At 34.2% G+C, this 19,988-nt stretch overlaps 1 protein-coding gene across 1 annotated transcript; it reads left to right on the top strand.

Annotated features, from left to right (window-relative positions):
* Positions 1-6,946: 6,946 nt before the first annotated feature.
* On the top strand, positions 6,947-19,141 carry LOC145303879 (uncharacterized). The gene is made up of 11 exons (XM_080145533.1): positions 6,947-7,129; positions 7,375-7,485; positions 7,795-7,836; positions 8,070-8,144; positions 8,571-8,656; positions 11,788-11,929; positions 12,398-12,492; positions 13,665-13,732; positions 14,241-14,371; positions 15,489-15,539; positions 18,860-19,141. Exons 1-11 carry the CDS (start codon positions 6,950-6,952, stop codon positions 18,926-18,928), a joined length of 1,050 nt encoding a protein of 349 aa, XP_080001659.1. The 5' UTR covers positions 6,947-6,949; the 3' UTR covers positions 18,929-19,141.
* Positions 19,142-19,988: the final 847 nt, after the last annotated feature.

The following is a 19,988-nucleotide window of genomic DNA, read 5'->3' on the forward strand; positions in this document are numbered from 1 at the left end:
GAATAGTCCTATTGAAATAAAATTATTTTACTTTTATTTAAAGGGATTAGATAAACCTTATCATAAAGAGGATGTCTGTTTGTTTGTTTGTCTGTCTGTACCAAAGGATCTTGCTGAACCGATCGGGTTCTCCTTAACAGGGCCGCTACTCATAGGTCCCGGGAAGGTTTTTAACTATTTTGGGGGAGAGGCCTCTAGGGGCGTGGCCGCTAGTATAAAAAAAATTGATGTACATCCCTTATAATAATAAACAAAATGATCCTTTTTGGTTGAAATATGTGTTTCATTACTGCTAACCAACCAATTAGAATATAATAAAAAGGACAAAGCCCAATCTGTCCTACTTTTGATTCCTGTGACGTCATAAAAATGAGAGATTATCCACCTCTTTTTAAGGGTTTTTTTTCCCACTTCTCCTCTCATCTCCCTCATTTTTATGACGTCATAGGAATCGAAAGTAGGAAAGATTGGGCTTTGTCTAATAAAAGTTTTTTGAGCACATAAATAAAGCAGTATGTATCTAAAACTTTGGGCACCAGTTTAATTTACAGTCCAATGTCCCCTCCCTCCCTGTTTATGATACGGATATACAAAATCATGATAACCGGTGGACCAATTTGTTTTTTTAAATTAAAGAATTTAGATAATCATTTCTTATTTATATAAAAAGTAAGGATTTGTGTATGTCTAGGTGTACCGAAGGATCTTGCTAACCACTGAACCGTTATAGTTCTCATTTACAGTGTAGCTTCTCATAGGTCCTGGGAAGGTTTACAACTATTTTGTGTAAGGGTACCACGCACCACTCTTAAAAAAAAACATTTTATTTTCCAAATTCATCTTTTTAAAATTTAAATTCAAATCGGGGGGAGGGTCAATTTCCCCATCCATCTCAAGTGCCCTTAGAGGCGAAGTCGCTAGTTTATTATAAATTAAAAAGATAAAGTAAAATCTTTTTTTGGAGGGGGGGAGGATATGTGTATTTTTTTATTATGTTATTATGTTATGTTTTGTTATGAACCTTCCCAGGACCTATGAGAAGCTACACTGTAAAGGAGAAGGATATCGGTTCAGCGGTTATCAAGATCCTTCGGTACACAAAGACAGATATACACTGATTATGTTACTTTTATATAAAGATTTGTTAATTAAGAAAATACTGTTCATAGTTATTTCTCGTATCGTATTATAAATGGCTTTCCGCGGATATAGAATGTACAATTTTAAACTAAACTAGTTTTTTTAGCCCCGTGGTGCCGAAGGCACCGGCTAAAAAAAACTGGTTTTAACTAAAAAAACTAGTTTTAATCTTATGATTGTACATTTCTGTATTCGTAGAAAACTGGATATAATACGATGCTAGACATAGTTTTTTCGTATTGATGAGAACCGGTTCATATCCACCGGATTCGAATGAATACGAGAAAAATCTTTATTGAATAAAAAACCCAATAGGTCCACTGGTTATCAGTATTATAAACAGGGAGGGAGGGGATATTTGATTGTTAATTATACTAGTGCCCAAAGTTTTAAATACATACTCCCTTATTTTTGTATTCAAAAACTTTTGGTACTTTTATAGAAATTGTTTTTAAACAAGGATGACAACATCCATAAAAGCGAAGCTCTGAAACGGTAGGACAAACGGACATTAACACTTGTATAATGTCAGAACTGAATAATCAGAATGCGAATGTATAAGAGTCAAAGCAAAATTGTTAGTAAATTTGTTGAAAAACTGCTTGATACAGGATAATGATTATGGACATACTTACATTTTTAGGACTTGATTATAGAGTTGCTTTGCTTATAATATTGTACTTTGTTGTTCCAGGAATCAGTATACCAAAAATCAGACCAATCGGATAATTAGGTCACATACAAATTTGTTGTTAAAAATGTAAAAAAATTAACATGTTTAAAATGGACGTACGGACATTCTGGTAATGATTATAGAGTTGCTACGCTTTCTAACTAGTACCTAACTATTACAGGAATCACCATGCAAAATTTGAAATCGATAGGACAATTCTAACATGCCTAAATTAACGGAAAAAGATATTTTAAAAAGTAAAAAAAATCAACATGTTTAAAATGGACGTACGGACATTTTGGTAATGATTATAGAGTTGCTACGCTTTCTAATCATACCTAACTACTCAAGGAATCACCATGCAAAATTTGAAATCAATAGGACAATTCTAACATGTCTAAATTAACGAAAAAAGCTATCCGTGACGGACAGATGGACAGACGGACCGACGGACGGACCGACCCTAATTATAGAAAAGCTTCGCTTTTAAAAATACTCAAAACCAACCCAAAGCTTCAATGAATTAAAGAAACCAAATTGGTCCGCTGATCCTTGCATAGAAAAAAAGTAGGTATATAAAGGGATAGGACAATGTAAAATAAATTACTGTACATGATTCACAAAATTAACCCTTCTTTAGATTACGATTAGTGGTTTAAACTTTGAAAACTCAACTTAATATAAACCAACCAAACAAAATTCTCTCAGGTCCCCAAAATTCTTATAAACATTATTAAAAAAAAACTTTGGGGACAAGTGTAATAAACAATCCGTTGTCTCATCTCTCTCTGAGAAAAAGAAAGACAGTTAGACATCCTGTTACTTTAATATAAGAATTAATTGCACCAGTAGAAATAGAGAGAGAGGGACAATTGGCTGTTTATTACACTAGTCCCCAAAGTTTTATAATAACATTTTCCTATGACACCAACAAAATTAAGATAGATGGTCAAACATTTACCCCCCCCCCCCCCGGTATGCATCTATTTTGACACCCTGTATGCATCAATTTGGACACCCCGTATGCATCAATTTGGACCCGGTATGTATCAATTTGGTCACCCCAATTTTTTTGCTTTATTGCAAATAGCTTGCCTCTTTTGTGTCCATCACATGACAAGGGAAGGAGATGGTCCATTTTATTGAGCAGTCTAATCATCTCATAACTCCATTGAGGATGAAGCCTCAGCTATTCCAGGCCAAATTTCAGGCCCTATATATTAGTAACAAAATCTCCCACTAGGAGTCTCAATTTTTAAATAAAACAAGGCACAAACCTACAAACTTTCATCAATGTTAGGTAAAAAAAATGACATATTCTACACCACACACACATTAGAAAACAATTTTATTATACAATAAAGTCAGTTTAATACAAAACAACATATGGATAGTGGCAGTTGTCTAACTATATACCTCCTTATGAATAGAATATCTCTATATCGTTCAACCCTTTCCCCTCTTTGAAATAGAATTGGGGTTAAAGATGAATCTCAGTCCAGAGGAAATTCGCGCGCGGTTCGAACTCAATGGACACTAGGATTATAAGGGGGGGGGGGGGTATCCAATTTGACACTTACCGGGTGTCCAAATTGTTGCATACGGGGGGGGGGGGGCTATATGTTTGACCCTTTATCTTTTTACCCCGTATCTTTCATTTTATACCCTGTATGCATTAATTTTGACCCACTATCCATTGTTCATTACCCATTTGTCTGTTTTAAGCAAAAAAGTTGAGGTGACCAAATTAATATATACCGGGTCAAAATTGATGCATACCGGGGGGGGGGGGTATATGTTTGACCCTTTATCTTTTTACCCCGTATCTTTCATTTTATACCCTGTATGCTTTATTTTTGACCCACTATGTATTGTTCATTACCCATTTGTCTGTTTTAAGCAAAAAAAATTTGGGTGACCAAATTAATATATACCGGGTCAAAATTGATGCATACCGGGTGTCAAAATAGATGCATACCCCCGGGGGGGGGGGGGTTTAATTTTCATGATACCGGGTATCTCCACTCCTAAACTAGGATGCTGCCAAAAGTATGTATCTTTTATGAGTAGGGTTTTCATTCTTTTCATTTTTATTAAATAAAATTATTTAACTACGTTTGAAATAAGTCACTTTGTGAAAACACTCTTTCGGAAATTCTAATTTCTAATTGGTTTAAATTCAGCATTATGTTTTTTATTGTATTATGTCAGATTTTTCAATGAAATTAATTGTTTTAGAAAAAAAATTATTTCCATTGAACAGAGTAATGTTTTTTTTATTGTATCAGTATAAAGTGAATTATATAAGATTGTTCACTAAGTTACAATATTACACGAAGTAAAAAAAGACCCTTTGATCTGGTAAAAATGACCAGAGCAACAGTAAAAATTAATTTTTAAATCCCCCAAAAAAAGTTTATTGGGGACTTAATTCAAATTTGGGCTCTGCAGTCTGATTCTATAGGTGTCCTAGTATATTTTTGACCCCCCATTCAAAAATAGTTTAAAAACAGTTTAAAGCTTGTTTAGTGTCAGAACTTAATAAACAAAATATATTTATTGGTCTAGACAAAATCGTAATTCTGTTGTAATAAATTTTCAGGACTTGGTTATAGGAATCATCATGCTAAGTTAGAAATCGATAGGACAATTTAAACTTGCCTAAATGAGCTAACCCTTTTGACGTTAAAAGCTTGTGCCTGGTAATGAGTTGCGACGACTATTTCAGGCCAAAGCATTCCCCTTGCTCTATATATTTATGTCGGGCACCTGATATACTAGTAGAAGGAACCATTTTTAACGTCTTTAGTATTGACGCAGGGTATGCAGATGATTGAAATCCTCGGATACCCTATCCCCACAAATCAATCCTTAAACGACTTTTAGTTAGGGTTGGGCCGGATATCCGGTTATCCGGCCGGATACCCGGCCATTTTCGATATCCGGCCGGATACCGGATATTAAAACTATCCGGTTACATGATATCCGGCTGATTTTTGACGCCGGATATCCGGTTATCTGTCCGGATATCCAGTGAATTGCCGGATATCGAACGTTGACCAGATATCCGGCCGGAACCGGATATCCGGCATTATAAAACAGCCAAATATCCGGTATCCGGCCAAAAAAGTATCCGTCCCAATCCTACTTTTAGTGCACTGAAACCCTCCCCCTAAAAAAAATATTTTTTAAACAAATAAAAGGGGGTGTGGGTGTAGAACTCTAAGGGCTACACAGTACCCAATGTAACCTAACCTTTTCAATTTCGATTGATTTTGAAAATAGATTGTTAGGGGGGGGGGGGTTCTTTGCTCGACTAGACATCTTAGGGAAACTGGCGACTAGTAGTTAATTAAATTGAAGTAAAGTAACATATTTCATGTGTCAATATCTATTTTTAGAATAGTTCTCTAATTTTCAGCTTTCAAATCTAAATATACTAGGTATACATTTAAATGTACTTTCATGTTTCATGTGGCGTTTTCCCTTAAATTGTCTTGTTGAGCACTTAATCCACCCCGCCTTTTTTTAAAAGAAAATTAAAGAAAAATGAAAAGAAGGATGGGGTTTTGAGTTTGTTTGTTTATTACTTAGGTCAAGTTAGGTTGTAATGGGTGGTAGGTATTCATGCAGGGTTCAGGTAACTCTGGTATATGTTCCGCTGGGTTAGGACCCCTCGTAGGGTTTATGAATAGGAAAATAAAACTATCACTCTCTTATTTAAAAAGAAGGAGGGGGGGGGGGGATTGGATAATTTGAGAAAAAGTACCTTTTTGTTTCTGGGAAATTATTGAATAATTACAGTTATATGTTTATTAGTAGCGCAGCAAAATCAACAGTTGTAACTCGCAATCTGTGTTCTATAAGACTTAGGATCCGTCATCACTTATTATGTAGAAAAAAATAATACCTAAAAAAAATTTATGTACGTCAATTGAAACATGATGATTTACTAATCTTCACTTTTATGATGAATGTTGTCAACCGTGTCTAATATTTCTTATTGATTAACATATGTAAAACCAAGATTATGTTAAGTTTATAATTATTGAAAAACTTTTAGTACCGCAGTTAACCCTTACAGATCGGGGGGGGGGGGGTCATATTGACCCCCCCCTCTAGTTTTTTCAATGTCATTTTTTTGTAGGTAAGATGGAGAGCTGTGACTTCATGACTTTTTAAGTTTAGTAATTATGCGTCGGCAAGAGTTGATTTTATTAGGATATCTGGTCTGTGTCGGTCGTGGTATCCGGTCAAAGTCGGTTGGGTAGCACCAAAATTAAAAAAAAATTCTAAATAAATCTTAATTTCTACATTATGACTTTTGTGTATAAGGTAGAAACCTAAAATTTTTTTGGTGAATACTGAGATATCAATGACCTTATGAGAAAAGTGGTGCTATGCCCGTTTGACCGCACCCTGACCGACTTTATGACCGATTTATGTCCGGCTTTTACTACAGACATATATCATGTATATCGTGGCTTCTATTACAGCTAGAGACCTATAAATTTTTTTGGTAAATTCTTGAGCAACAATAAACAGATAAAAATATTAATTGGCGCCGCCAACCGCCGTTTTACCGCCGTAACCGCCGAAAATGGCGGTTTCCGTTATTTGCGGTTTTTCGGCGATGATCAGAAAAAGTAATTTTTTTGTTATGAAAAATAAAAGTTCGTCCTAAAATTTGGTCATCCTAGCTGCAAAATTGGCTGCTCTACAGCTGTTTTAAAATTTAGCGGCTGGCCGCTAAAAAGCGGCTAAGGAGCGGCCTGGCCGCTATGACTAGAAAAAATTTTCTCTAAAAATACACATGAACCACCAGAAAAAAATTTTACGTCTTTATCTGTAACAGAAGCCGAGATAGAGGGGGGGGTCAATATTACCCCCCCCCCCCCCCCCCCCCCGATCTATTAAGGTGGGAATAGGGGCCCGATCTGTAAGGGTTAAGTGACAAATGGGACCTATCAGTATTTCAGCAATTATTTTCAATTAAGTTGATTGTAACTTCCTTGTGTTTCATTGGATTTATAAATTCTAAGAACAAAAATCGAGGAAGAAACGAACTTTAATTATGATATGAATGTTCAGAACATTCTTATTAAATAATTGTCTACGCCGATTTTCAGGTGTTTAATGAGAATGGCTGCGACAGTGTACCCATCCCAACCCATGTACGGCAGCAATAACCGGTTTGGATCAGCTGATATGATGTACAATAACGGGGGCGCCGACTGTGGGGAGTGGGAAGGGGGTGGGGAGATGATGGACGGGATGGGGGGAGGGCTTCATCAGCCAGCATATCCAGACACACAGGTAGAAAAAAATCAGCTGATTTTAAAGCTCGTAAAAACCAGTTTTCAATCAGCTTAAAATTGAATTAAAATTAGTGCTCAATAGGGAAAGGGCTCCACAATTGCAATACATTACAACCCAAAATACGAAATTTGAGTATTACTGATTTACAAAATGGGCTTTTTTTTTGGTTTCTGTCCCACCTTAGATATTGTGGTATGACTGGATACATTTCAAATGTACAGTGTAGCTGCTCTACTGTTTAGGAATTCCTAGAAGAGCTAAAATCAAGTATAGAAATAGAGGGGGCAGGACCCCCCATGCCACCCGAGGAAACTGCCCCTCAAACAAGTGCCACACCCGCCCCAACACAACAGGTAATCCAATGAATCTTAAGGGATAAGACAATGAATGAAAGATTGATATACATTCCTAAATTAGGAAAAATAAAGTTACCCTGTAGATTTAAATTATTTGTTGAAATGTTTTGACACTTCTAGTTTATAACCAACTAATCACTATATAATATAAAGTTATAAAACTTTCGGTACCAATTTTGTAATTACAGTCAAGTGTGTCATACCTTCCTGGATAATTAAGGGAATGGGGGTGGTGAGAATAAAAATTAACAATTAAAATAAAAATTCCTAAGTCCAGCTACATAATAAATGTTTGTCTATTTTTAGAATGGCGATGTAAAAAGACTTCCACTTGCAAACGACTATCAGGCAAAATATAACATTATCAAATTAATGAAACAACTTTAAGAGTAGCTTTAAAATAACAATATTTTTGGAACTTTTAGATTAGCTTTTTGCAAAAACATTTTTCAAGCCTGTATTTGGTCTAAATCCATTAAAATTGGGTTAATTACATGATAAATTTAAATTCATTAAATTATTAAGTTTAACAGTATATGCAATTATTTGCACACTCAATGTTATATATGCTTGCACCTCAGGGTCTTGGTGGGCCTTCCAGTGTGCCTTTGTATTCAGAAAGAGCCTTCCAGAAGCCTAACGTACCCCTTGTCCAGGTAAGGAGCGAAACTATGTTTAATTCCAGATGTCCGTTTGTCCGTATGAAACGTTAATTTGGACACGTGCATACTTACATTTTGAGGTTTGATTATGGAGAATCTGCTATTGTACCATTGTAATTTGTTTTGTAGGGTGAATGGGATAAATATATCGAATATAAATTTGGGGTATAGTCCCTTTCGTGGCAACGAACCTTAAGGGGCGATTCTTCGTATTTTTCATAGTAGCTTTTCTCCTAACACAATATAACCTAACCTTACCTAAAATGACCTATAAACAGCTATTTAAAAAATACGACGAATCACCCGTTAAGTGGCGTTGCCACAAAAGGGACTATTCTCTAAATTTGTTATGAAAAAGAAAAGTTAAAAAATAACGTGTATAAAACTGACATAAGACTATCTGGTAAATTTTTGTTTTAGTCTAATTCATTGTTGAAACAAATGTTTATGGAGCCAACTGACGAACAGATCCTTGCATACCATAGAGTTTATATTAGGGAACAAATGTAAGTATATATTTTTTAGTAGTAAAGCTACTATATAATTCACTTTGTCTGTTCGTCCGTCTGTCAGTCCGTGCGAGACCCTGTTGGGGAAATGAAAGCCTACCATACTGTTTATATTAGGGAACAAATGCAACTATAAATTTTCAGTAGCGAAGCTACTCTATATCTCAATTTGTTTGTCTGTATAGCAAGTGAAATATGTAACTTAACATAAAGTTTATATTTTTAGTAGTTAAGTTACTCTACAAGTAAATTGGCCTGTCCGTCCATCTGTTAGTCAGTCGGTTACGCAATAGGAAAAATATAAGCACATCCTAGAGTATATATTAGGGAACAAATGTAAGTATACATTTTAGTAGCAAGGCTACTCTATAATTCACTTTGTTTTTCCGTCCGTCTGTCAGTCTGTACGTAACGCCATGATGAAAAATGTGAGCTACTAAAGAGCTTATATTAGGAAACAAACGTAAGTGCACTTTTTTAGTATCGTAGCTATTCTATAAATTTATTTATCTGTCAGTCTGTCAATCCGTTATCCAAAAAAAGTGTAAGCCTATTATAGAGTTAATATTAGTTAACAAATGTAGACGTTTTTTGTAGCAGCTAAGCTAATCTATAATTAAATTGGCCTGTTCATCCGTCTGTCAGTCAGTCCGTTACGCAATGTGAAAATGTAAGCCTACCATAGAGTTTATATTAGGGAACAAATGTAAGGATACATTTTTAGTAGCAAAGCTATTCTATAATTTACTTTGTTCATCCGTCCGCCCGTACGTGACTCTATGGGGAAATGAAAGCCTGTATTAGATAAAATATTATTAGCGAAGCTACTATATATTTCACTTTTTTGTCCGTCTTACTGTCCGTCCGATGGGTGACGCTATAGGGGAAGAATAAACCTATATTAGGGAACAAATGTAAGTGCACTTTTTAGTATTGAAGCTACTCTATAATTCACTTTGTCTGTCCACCCGTCAGTCCGTCCGTTTATTCAATGAATAAAAAAGAGTTCTAAGAGTATATATTTACTTTTGGTATAATACTGCATTGGCTTTGCAGTTAGAAGAAGACAAGGATGTCAACATCCATATGTAGCAAACCAAAAAAATTATGGATAGAGAAATAAACACGTGCAGATCTGCAGTGGTCATAGAAAAGAGAAAAATATACATAACATAAAACAATGAAACATTTTCTATCAATATATAGATGTCTTTACAAAAAAAATCAGCAGTTTATTTTAAACTAGCGGCTTAGCCCCTAAAAATAATAAGGTGAAATTCGTAAAAGGACCAGGGAGAAATTCTGCAAAAAAAGACCAAGGAAATTACCTGCAAAAAAAAAATTTGGGGGGGGGGGTGTCCCACCCCCCCAAGAAAATAGCCTAAAACCACCAAAGGACCAGAAGGTATATACCCTGAAGAGTAGAATCCAATTGGTTCAGTGGTTACCGAGATCTTAAGCTATAGACGGTCAGACATCATTCTACTTTGTATTATAGATAGGCTCCGAGAAAATCACATTTCTTACATAGCGTTACATATGCACTAAATAACTAACGAACGGACAGACGCAGTAAATTGTAGAGATGCTTCTCTACTAGAAAGATAATGAGATGAAGTAAAAGTATATAAACGTGCAATAAGAAAGTTTGTGAAGTTATCCAGGGAGGGAGGGGATGATTTTGGATTTGGTACCCAAAGTTTTAAAAGCATTCCTCTAGTAGGTCCTAGGACAAACGCAGGAGTCCCAAAAGTGGACACTTAACCTAACCTAACCTATTTTAAACCATGTTTTGGGTTTTTTAAGTGCCTAACCACTGCGGGGGGGTTATTTGTATATTCATATCTTAACTTAACTTAACCTGTATAGAAATACTTTTTTAAATTAATATTTTAACACTCCTGCATGTGTCCACTCCGACGTTTGGGACTACTGCGTTTGTCCTGGAACCCTCTAGTATCTTCAAGTTTTTTTTATTGCTGCTTTTATGCTAGCCATTTAATGTTTTTCATTTTTTTGCAATGAAAGATATTAAGTTTAAATCCTGAAATAGATTTATTACCCTTAGATGGGCTGTATTACAATATAACCAGTCAAATTAACCCTTACAGATCGGGGGGGGGGGGGGCTCCAAGAGCCCCCCCTCTAGTTTTTTCAATCTCATTTTTTTTGGAGGTAAGATGGAGAGCTGTAACTTCATGACTTCTTAAGTTTAGTAATTATACGTCGGCAAGAGTTGATTTTATTAGGATATCTGGTCTGTGTCGGTCGTGGTGTCCGGTCAAAGTCGGTTGGGTAGCAAAAAAAAATTTGAAAAAATTCTAAATAAATCTTAATTTCTACATTATGACTTTTGTGTATAAGGTAGAAACCTAAATTTTTTTTGGTGAATACTTAGATATCAATGACCTTCTGAGAAAAGTGGTGTTATGACCGTTTGACCGCTCCCTGACCGACTTTATGACCGATTTTTGTCCGGCTTTTACTACAGACATATATCATGAATATCATGGCTTCTATTACAGCTAGAGACCTATAATATTTTTTGGTAAATCCTTGAGCAATAATAAACAGATAATATTAATTTGCGCCGCCAACCTCCGTTTTACCGCCGTAACCGCCGAAAATGGCGGTTTCCGTTATTTGCCTTTTTTCGGCGATAATCAGAAAAAGTAATTTTTTTGGTATGAAAAATAAAAGTTCGTTCTAAAATTTGGTCATCCTAGCTGCAAAATTGGCCGCTCTACAGCTGTTTTAAAATTTAGCGGCTGGCCGCTAAAAAACGGCTAAGGAGCGGTCTGACTGCTATGACTAGAAAAAGTAATTATCTCTAAAAATACACATGAACCACCAGAAAAAAATTTACGTCTTTATCTGTACCAGGAGCCGAGATAGAGGGGGGGGCTCTTGGAGCCCCCCCCCCCCCCGATCTATTAAGGTGGGAATTGGGGCCCGATCTGTAAGGGTTAAGATGAATATTTTTATTTATACTTATTCACATGTTTCATTCTAATAAAAAGACATAAAAAGACAAAAGTATTGGACCAATGATAATGCCGGACTGTTCCCAACCTGTGTTCTTATTGTTCTAACTTACTGATTAGGGATCTAGATATTCTTTATTTTAGTGCCACCAACAAACAGAGATTGAAATGGTCGATATTCCTGCACTACCTGCTCGTCTTTGTCATGATATCCAAGCTGTTGCCCGACCTCCTGGACAGGCTCGATATTTTTATCATGGAAATTGAAGAGCTTTTCGTCCCTGCGGTAAGATTTTATTTTTTTAAAGCTACATAAAAAGCAGCCTGACCGCTAAATATGAACCATACTTAAATATACTCCATACTGATGAGATTGTCGAGAAGAAGTTTCAGCCGTCAATCTTGAATAGAAGCCAAAATAATCATATTTCCCCATTCTGTTTCTTACGGACGAACAGACGTAAAGACAGGCGGACAAGTCATATAGTTCTTCTATATATTTTTAATCATAATCTAGTAATTGATAGCCCTAAGGAAATCGAAAACACTGGTCTCCAAAGGAGATACGGTAAGTGTCATGTGTGACGTCATAAAATATGTCTAAATCCATCTCTATTTAGGGGTTTTCTTTCCCACTTCTCCTCTTATCCTTCCTTTTTAGGCGTGTTTTCATGACGTCACAAAAAGTTTATACTTTTATTTAATACAGGCATAGGTTTTAATGTAGACTAATCCTGTTTCTTGTTATATTTAGCCTTATCTGTGGGAATGGTTGTGGTTGTTGTCAGTGCCTGTAACATTCTTTGGTTTGTCTGCCTGTAAAAAATCTAACATGATTGCTGTTAGAAGGTTAGTATGCAGTTTTTGGGTGCTTTCCTTCATAGTGCTTTGCGAGCACAAAACACACTACCATTATTTTTAAAATAAATTGAAAATATTTAGGATATTAGTTTTTCTCTATATGTATAACCCCTATAAGACCTACACCTGCGGGGCCTTATCCATTCGGGGACACACTGTACCCAATGTAACCTAACCTAAACTCGCACAAGGTAAAACTAACACTAACAAACACACAAAACTACCACAAAATGGATTTATGTGCTCGACTGGGCACTTTTTATAATTTTGATTAATCACTCTCTTTGCATAAAAGGCACCTAGATGCCAGGGGAGAAGCCATTAGTCTCCATGTTGCTGATAAAGTTCATAGTAAATAGTCAGAAATAGAGGGGACTGTTTATTACACAAGTCCCCTAAAATTTTATGTTAACGAATTTTCTTATTTGTTGGCTTAACAATTTTGGTGACTTTTGATGAGTTTTGATTGGCTGGTTTATTAAATTGAGTGTCTATACGTTTTAACCACTAATTGTAATCTACATAAGGGGTAATTTTGTGTATTTACATTGGAAATGTACATCGATTAGTCGGCCATTGCCTTATTCCTTTAGATCCCTGGTAAATAGTATAGCTAGCAATTCTAAAACATAAACATCGATATTTATTTACATGATAAAGTTATGACGCCATAAAAATCATCTGGAAAATACTAGAAAAAAAGACACAAAATGAGCTAAAAAATTAACAAGAAGAATATATAAAGTATCCTTTTTTGTTGCCCTATCCATAAAATTACTCTTTGAAGAATTTTTGAAAGTACTTTCTTTTTATGAAATTGAAATGTTTTTATCTTAGAAAATGTTTTAAACATTTTAAACTTTATATAATATTCCTTTGAAAAATACCCAGGGAGGGATGGGACCTTAGATTGTAAATTATACTGGTAACCAAGTTTTATCTAGCATTGATGGTCTCATCCGGGATCTACAGAGATAAGGTAATAATTTGATGCAAATCCCAAATAAAAATCCAATCATTCCTTCTTATGAACCAATGAATTAGAATGATAGGGTGTTATAAAACGTTGGATACAAGAGTAATTTACAGTTAAATATTCCCTCTCTCCCTGATATTTATCTATCCAAATTCTATTAAAAATTCAATGAAAATAATTTCAGGTTTATGATTGGAAGTTTGATAGTGTCCTTGGTTCCAATTATTATTGGTATGGTTGTTCATGCTACAGGTAATTTATATAGAGTAGCTTTCATCTTTATCAATCCAACTTTTAATATCTTACTGCACCCTTCCATCTTCTTTACAATATTTCGGAACGTTAGTCTAGGGTCAAATAAACTTTAACTCTAAGGTTATTTGTCTCTCCTTATATTTGTGTGAAAGATACAAAATTTCTTTTAAATGGCACAAATATGCTACTTTTAGTATAAAAAAATTTTCAAGTTGTCTAAAAACAATAAATTACAAATTACATACTTTATGCCTTTTTATGCTCTGAACAAAAAGTAACATTGAAAATAAGATTATTAAAGACTCAAAAGGCCGTTGACAGGTATATCTGTCACCAGAATTACCTGGAACCTGGTAACCCCTCTTTAGAACCATTCCTGGACCTATATAAAGCTTCAATCTAATGGAGAATCATAAAGTTCGTGCAGTTAGCGAAATCTTAACCTTCAGACACACAACCACAAAGATAAACACACTGTTACCTTTATATATGGATATGTTTTCAGATGTGATAGAGTTCCTATTCCTGGCAAAGTCCACTGACCAGGACGACGACATTCAAGTTGAAGCTGATCTGAATGAAAAGACTGGTGGCGATGACAATAACGAAGATCAAGTTGAGATTTTTATGTGGCAGGTATAGGAATAACAAAAAGGTCTTGTTTTGATGAATAAAAACAAGATTTAAATTAATTTAGTACATGAACTTATGGTTACCGAAAAGGTTGACCTTTCTATAGGAATTCTATAAGAATATTGTAATTAACTCTTCCTGTATGTAGGCTAAGGCAATTTGCTTTAATCCTACTTTAATAATCATGAAAACAAGGCTTCGTTTGTTTCCTTAAAAAGCTACTCCCTTTCCCTTACTCCTTATTTTTAAAATAAACTAAAAATTAAAGGGCCTTTTTTATTTTACCTAACCTCTACAGGATTTAACCATTGGGGCTACCCAGAATCCAATGTGACCTATCTTAACCCGGCCTTAAGTAATAAAGATTCCAATTTCCATCTTCCAGTCCCGCCCTATTTTCAACTTATTTTAAGATTTCATTTTGAAAATGACACACTTGGGGCGAAAAACCTCGATCCTAACCTTTTTAATCTAAAAGCTACCTGAAACTTTAAATATCTCAAATATGCCATTTTCTACTTTCTACACCCCTACACACACTCTAGCCTTTTACTTATAGCATAAAATAATTTTGTTAAAGTATTCTATCAAGAATTAGAAATTATGCTGATTCTTTTTCAACAAAAGTTAAAGTCAGCAACTTTAAAATCCTAATAAATCTTGACGGAAAGAGATATGGCAACTTAAGAAAATTTTCTCTGCAATAAAATGTATTTTAAAAAGATAAAGAGGATCATTTTTTACTTATTTTTTGTAAAGTTGTGTGTTTGCGTTTAGTCAAAGGCACTTATTAAGTCAAACTGTATATATAAAATGTTTTACTTATAATAAGCGAAGTTGACTAAATGTTATGACACAGCTTTACGGAAAATACGCGAAAAAAATTACCCTCTTTAAAATTATGATCTTTTTTGTAAAATTAGGTGGTCAATAAAAATACAAAATAACATGTATTTCAACTGATTTTAAAATCTTATCTATCTATGTCAATTTGTTAATATTATGTCAGATTATGATAAATTGAATCTGTTATAAATTAGATGATTTCAATTGCCTCAAAGAATTGATTAGATTTTTTTTCAGGACTAAAAAAAAGCTTCATGGAAAATGTTTGTTTCAGGGTTACCCCTACTCAGTGCTGTGGTATGCTTTCTTCCTTGCTGCTTTACAGGTGGGGTTAGATAGATAGATAGATAGATAGATAGATAGATAGATAGATAGAAAGATAGATAGATAGATAGATAGATAGATAGATTGATAGATAGATAGATAGATAGATAGATAGATAGATAGATAGATAGATAGATAGATAGATAGATAGATAGATAGATAGATAGATAGATAGATAGATAGATAGATAGATAGATAGATAGATAGATAGATAGATAGATAGATAGATAGATAGATAGATAGATAGATAGATAGATAGATAGATAGATAGATAGATAGATAGATAGATAGATAGATAGATAGATAGATAGATAGATAGATAGATAGATAGATAGATAGATAGATAGATAGATAGATAGATAGATAGATAGATAGATAGATAGATAGATAGATAGATAGATAGATAGATAGATAGATAGATAGATAGATAGATAGATAGATAGATAGATAGATAGATAGATAGATAGATAGATAGATAGATAGATAGATAGATAGATAGATAGATAGATAGATAGATAGATAGATAGATAGATAGATAGATAGATAGATAGATAGATAGATAGATAGATAGATAGATAGATAGATAGATAGATAGATAGATAGATAGATAGATAGATAGATAGATAGATAGATAGATAGATAGATAGATAGATAGATAGATAGATAGATAGATAGATAGATAGATAGATAGATAGATAGATAGATAGATAGATAGACAGATAGATAGATAGATAGATAGATAGATAGATAGATAGATAGATAGATAGATAGATAGATAGATAGATAGATAGATAGATAGATAGATAGATAGATAGATAGATAGATAGATAGATAGATAGATAGATAGATAGATAGATAGATAGATAGATAGATAGATAGATAGATAGATAGATAGATAGATAGATAGATAGATAGATAGATAGATAGATAGATAGATAGATAGATAGATAGATAGATAGATAGATAGATAGATAGATAGATAGATAGATAGATAGATAGATAGATAGATAGATAGATAGATAGATAGATAGATAGATAGATAGATAGATAGATAGATAGATAGATAGATAGATAGATAGATAGATAGATAGATAGATAGATAGATAGATAGATAGATAGATAGATAGATAGATAGATAGATAGATAGATAGATAGATAGATAGATAGATAGATAGATAGATAGATAGATAGATAGATAGATATATAGATAGATAGATAGATAGATAGATAGATAGATAGATAGATAAATAGATAGATAGATAGATAGATAGATAGATAGATATATAACCTTACTAGATACACAGATACCTCTTCTAAATAGATAGATACTCCTTCTCTGTCCTGTGACGTAGCCTTTTTTCTAGATAGATAGATACCTGGAAGGGAGAGGACATTATAAAGTAAATTATACTTGTAATAGGGTTGGGCCGGATATTTTTTTGGCCGGATACCGGATACCGGATATCCGGCTGATTTCAAATGCCGGATATCCGGTATCCGGCCGGATATCCGGCCAACGCCGGATATCCGGCAAATATCCGGTTATCCGGCCAAATTACCGGATATCCGGCCGGATAACCGGCCAAATTACTACATATTAAAATATCAAAAAAGGATATAGTCTCTTTCGTGGCAACGCACCTGGGCGATTCGTTGACTTTTTAAAATTGCTTTTAATAGGTTATTTTAGGTTAGGTTAGGTTATATTTGGTTAGGTGATTGCCCTGCAGGGTTAGGCAATTGGCCCCGCAAGGTTAGAGTACCCAGCGAGGGGCTAGAAATAGGGGGAAAGCTACTGTGAAAATACGAATAATCGCTCCTTAAGGGGCTTTACCACGAAAGGTACTATACCCACAAAAAAAATTTCTTCATAAACTGGTGTTTTATATTATACTAGCGGCTGCGTCCCTAGTATCTAGGGATATTAAAAGGGACATGAAAGTGCAGAAGAATAACTGAAAACTTTACAACGATTTTTTTATAAAAATTAAACAGCCTAAAACCACCCTGGGACCTATAAGAAGCTTCACTCTAAAGGAGAACCATATCGATTCAGCGGTTAGCGAGATTCTTCGCTACAGACAAAAAAAGCTTACTTCTTTATATAATAGGATAAAATTAAGGTTAAAACTTAAATTAAGTAACTATTAAATGATCTTTCTTCTTAGCAAATAAATCTAATTAACTATTACTACCCTCAATCTGTAATATCATCCCCTAATGGTTGGAGGATGGGCGGGGAGGTGGCGTTGAATGCCTGCCCCCCCCCCCTTGTTTTTTTTTCTTTCCTATTTTCTGTGTATAAAGGTAGAGTGCAATAACTGAGTGACTTTCGAAATATGGGTATGACATATAACTCTGAGTTGAAATTTTTTTAATACCTCCTTCCTGGCAGGCACAGGATGCCAGCAAATCTGGTAAGGTCATTCAGGTAAAAAGTAAAAATATTTTTTTAAAACTAAAATATCCTATAGTCGTACATCCTCATATGTAATATATATGTGTTCAAGTCGATTTCAGGTTCCAGGTATAATCCTGCAAGTCCTGAACCTCCAGGTCTCCAGAAATCTTTAAACGGTTCCTGTGACCGCAAATTTTTACTTGAAGATTTTAAATTTTAAACTTAGGCTTTTTTATATATCTTCATGACATATTACAATTTAATAAAATCCGTTGCCGTTTACCTGCCAACCGTCGGTTTGGGGCTGGCAGCTGCCAAGTACTGCTGCCACCGCCAAAATTTATGTTTTGAGATTTCTAATATAAATTTACATAAAGATAAACATATTCAAAAAAAATTGTTCTTCTAGCTTCAATAATAAGAAAATTACACCCATTTAAGATTTAAAAAAAAGAGATTTTTATTGAAAAATATAAAAGATTAGAACACAGTAATAGTGTCTGACTGATTATGACGTAACAAAAAAAATTAGCCAATGAGAGGCCCCTATTAACCAATGGTAAAATTTATAGTGGCCTCTCATTGGCTAATTTTTTTTGTTACGTCATAATCAGTCAGACACTATTACTGTGTTCAAAAGATTATATTGCCGGATATCCGGCCGGATAGTTTCAATATCCGGTATCCGGCCGGATATTGAAAATGGCCGGATATCCGGCCGGATATCCGGCCACACCGGATATCCGGCCCAACCCTAAGTCTTGTAACCAATGTTAATAGGCTGGTCTATAGACTGTGTGTACTTTTATCAGATCTAATTAAGGTACGTGATATAAATATTGAGAGTATTGGGAGTGCCTTGTCGATGCTCAGTTAGGGGGACTTCCAGACAAAGTGCGTGTAATCAAACCATTTTTCAGGTTCATACAGCGGAATTATACTTTGCCAACAACCTGATGAAGATCTGGATTGCTAAGAAAACATCATGAATTTAGATATCAAAATATTATTGTAATATTTTACAGGGTGTCTCAAATAAAACTTTAAAAAAAGATAAGTAAAAGATGCTTAAAATATTCTAAAATACATAAGCTAAAATTTGATAATTTGATAAAAAAAAATAATTTTTCCCGAATATTTCCTCTAAAATGTAAAACTGCAGTTGAAAATTCAAAATCATAATAAAACCTCATTATCATCAATATTTCTTACAAATAACCATTAAATTAAGATGATTAAAATATTAAAATCAAAATATTACATATCAAAAAGTTCAAAATAAACTTTACAGTTTTATCATATTTAGTCCTAGAAAGAACTTAATTTATTTTGAGACACCCTGAAATCCTATTATATAAAGTAGTAAGGTTATTTGTCTGTAGCTTAAGATTTTGATAACTACTGAAACGATTGAGTTATTTATTTTAAGGAATTAAGCTTCTCATAGGTCTTGGAGTGGTCCTTGGCATTTTCTGCTTTCTTCATACACTTATATATACAGATCCCATAAATACGAGGGGCGGAGCCGCTAGTTGTAATTAAATAATATATATTTTCTATGGTTGTGATTATATGATATTAAATCTATACATATGTAATCTACATATATTTTTAAGGATATTTAAGATTTGGGTTGGAAAACAAAGTTTTAAAATTTGAGAAATTATTTTAGATTATGCAAATTTATGGATGTAATTGTAGAATATACGATTGGATTGGATATTATGACAGGGGAAAAAATTCGTCGATTTAGGTTGGTAACATTTATTGGTCAGTTCCTTCATCCAATAGGAGGGGTTTGGGTAAAGGGCATGAATTTCAATTGAGAGCATGAAAATCTGAAGATCCAAGATTTGCAAATTTGAATTTATATCTTTAGGGATAATCCTTATACTAAAGTAACAGGATGTTTGTCTGTCTGTCTGTGTGTACCGAAGGATCTCGCTAACCGCTAAACCGATCGGGTTCTCCTTAATAGGGTAGATTCTCATTTGTCCTGGGAAGGTTTTTAACTATTTTGGGGGAGGGTACTACCACCCTCCCAAAAGA

The sequence above is a fragment of the Acartia tonsa genome, chromosome 13 (assembly GCF_053477335.1).
Source record: "Acartia tonsa isolate MP-2025a chromosome 13, ASM5347733v1, whole genome shotgun sequence".
Taxonomy (NCBI): domain Eukaryota; kingdom Metazoa; phylum Arthropoda; class Copepoda; order Calanoida; family Acartiidae; genus Acartia; species Acartia tonsa.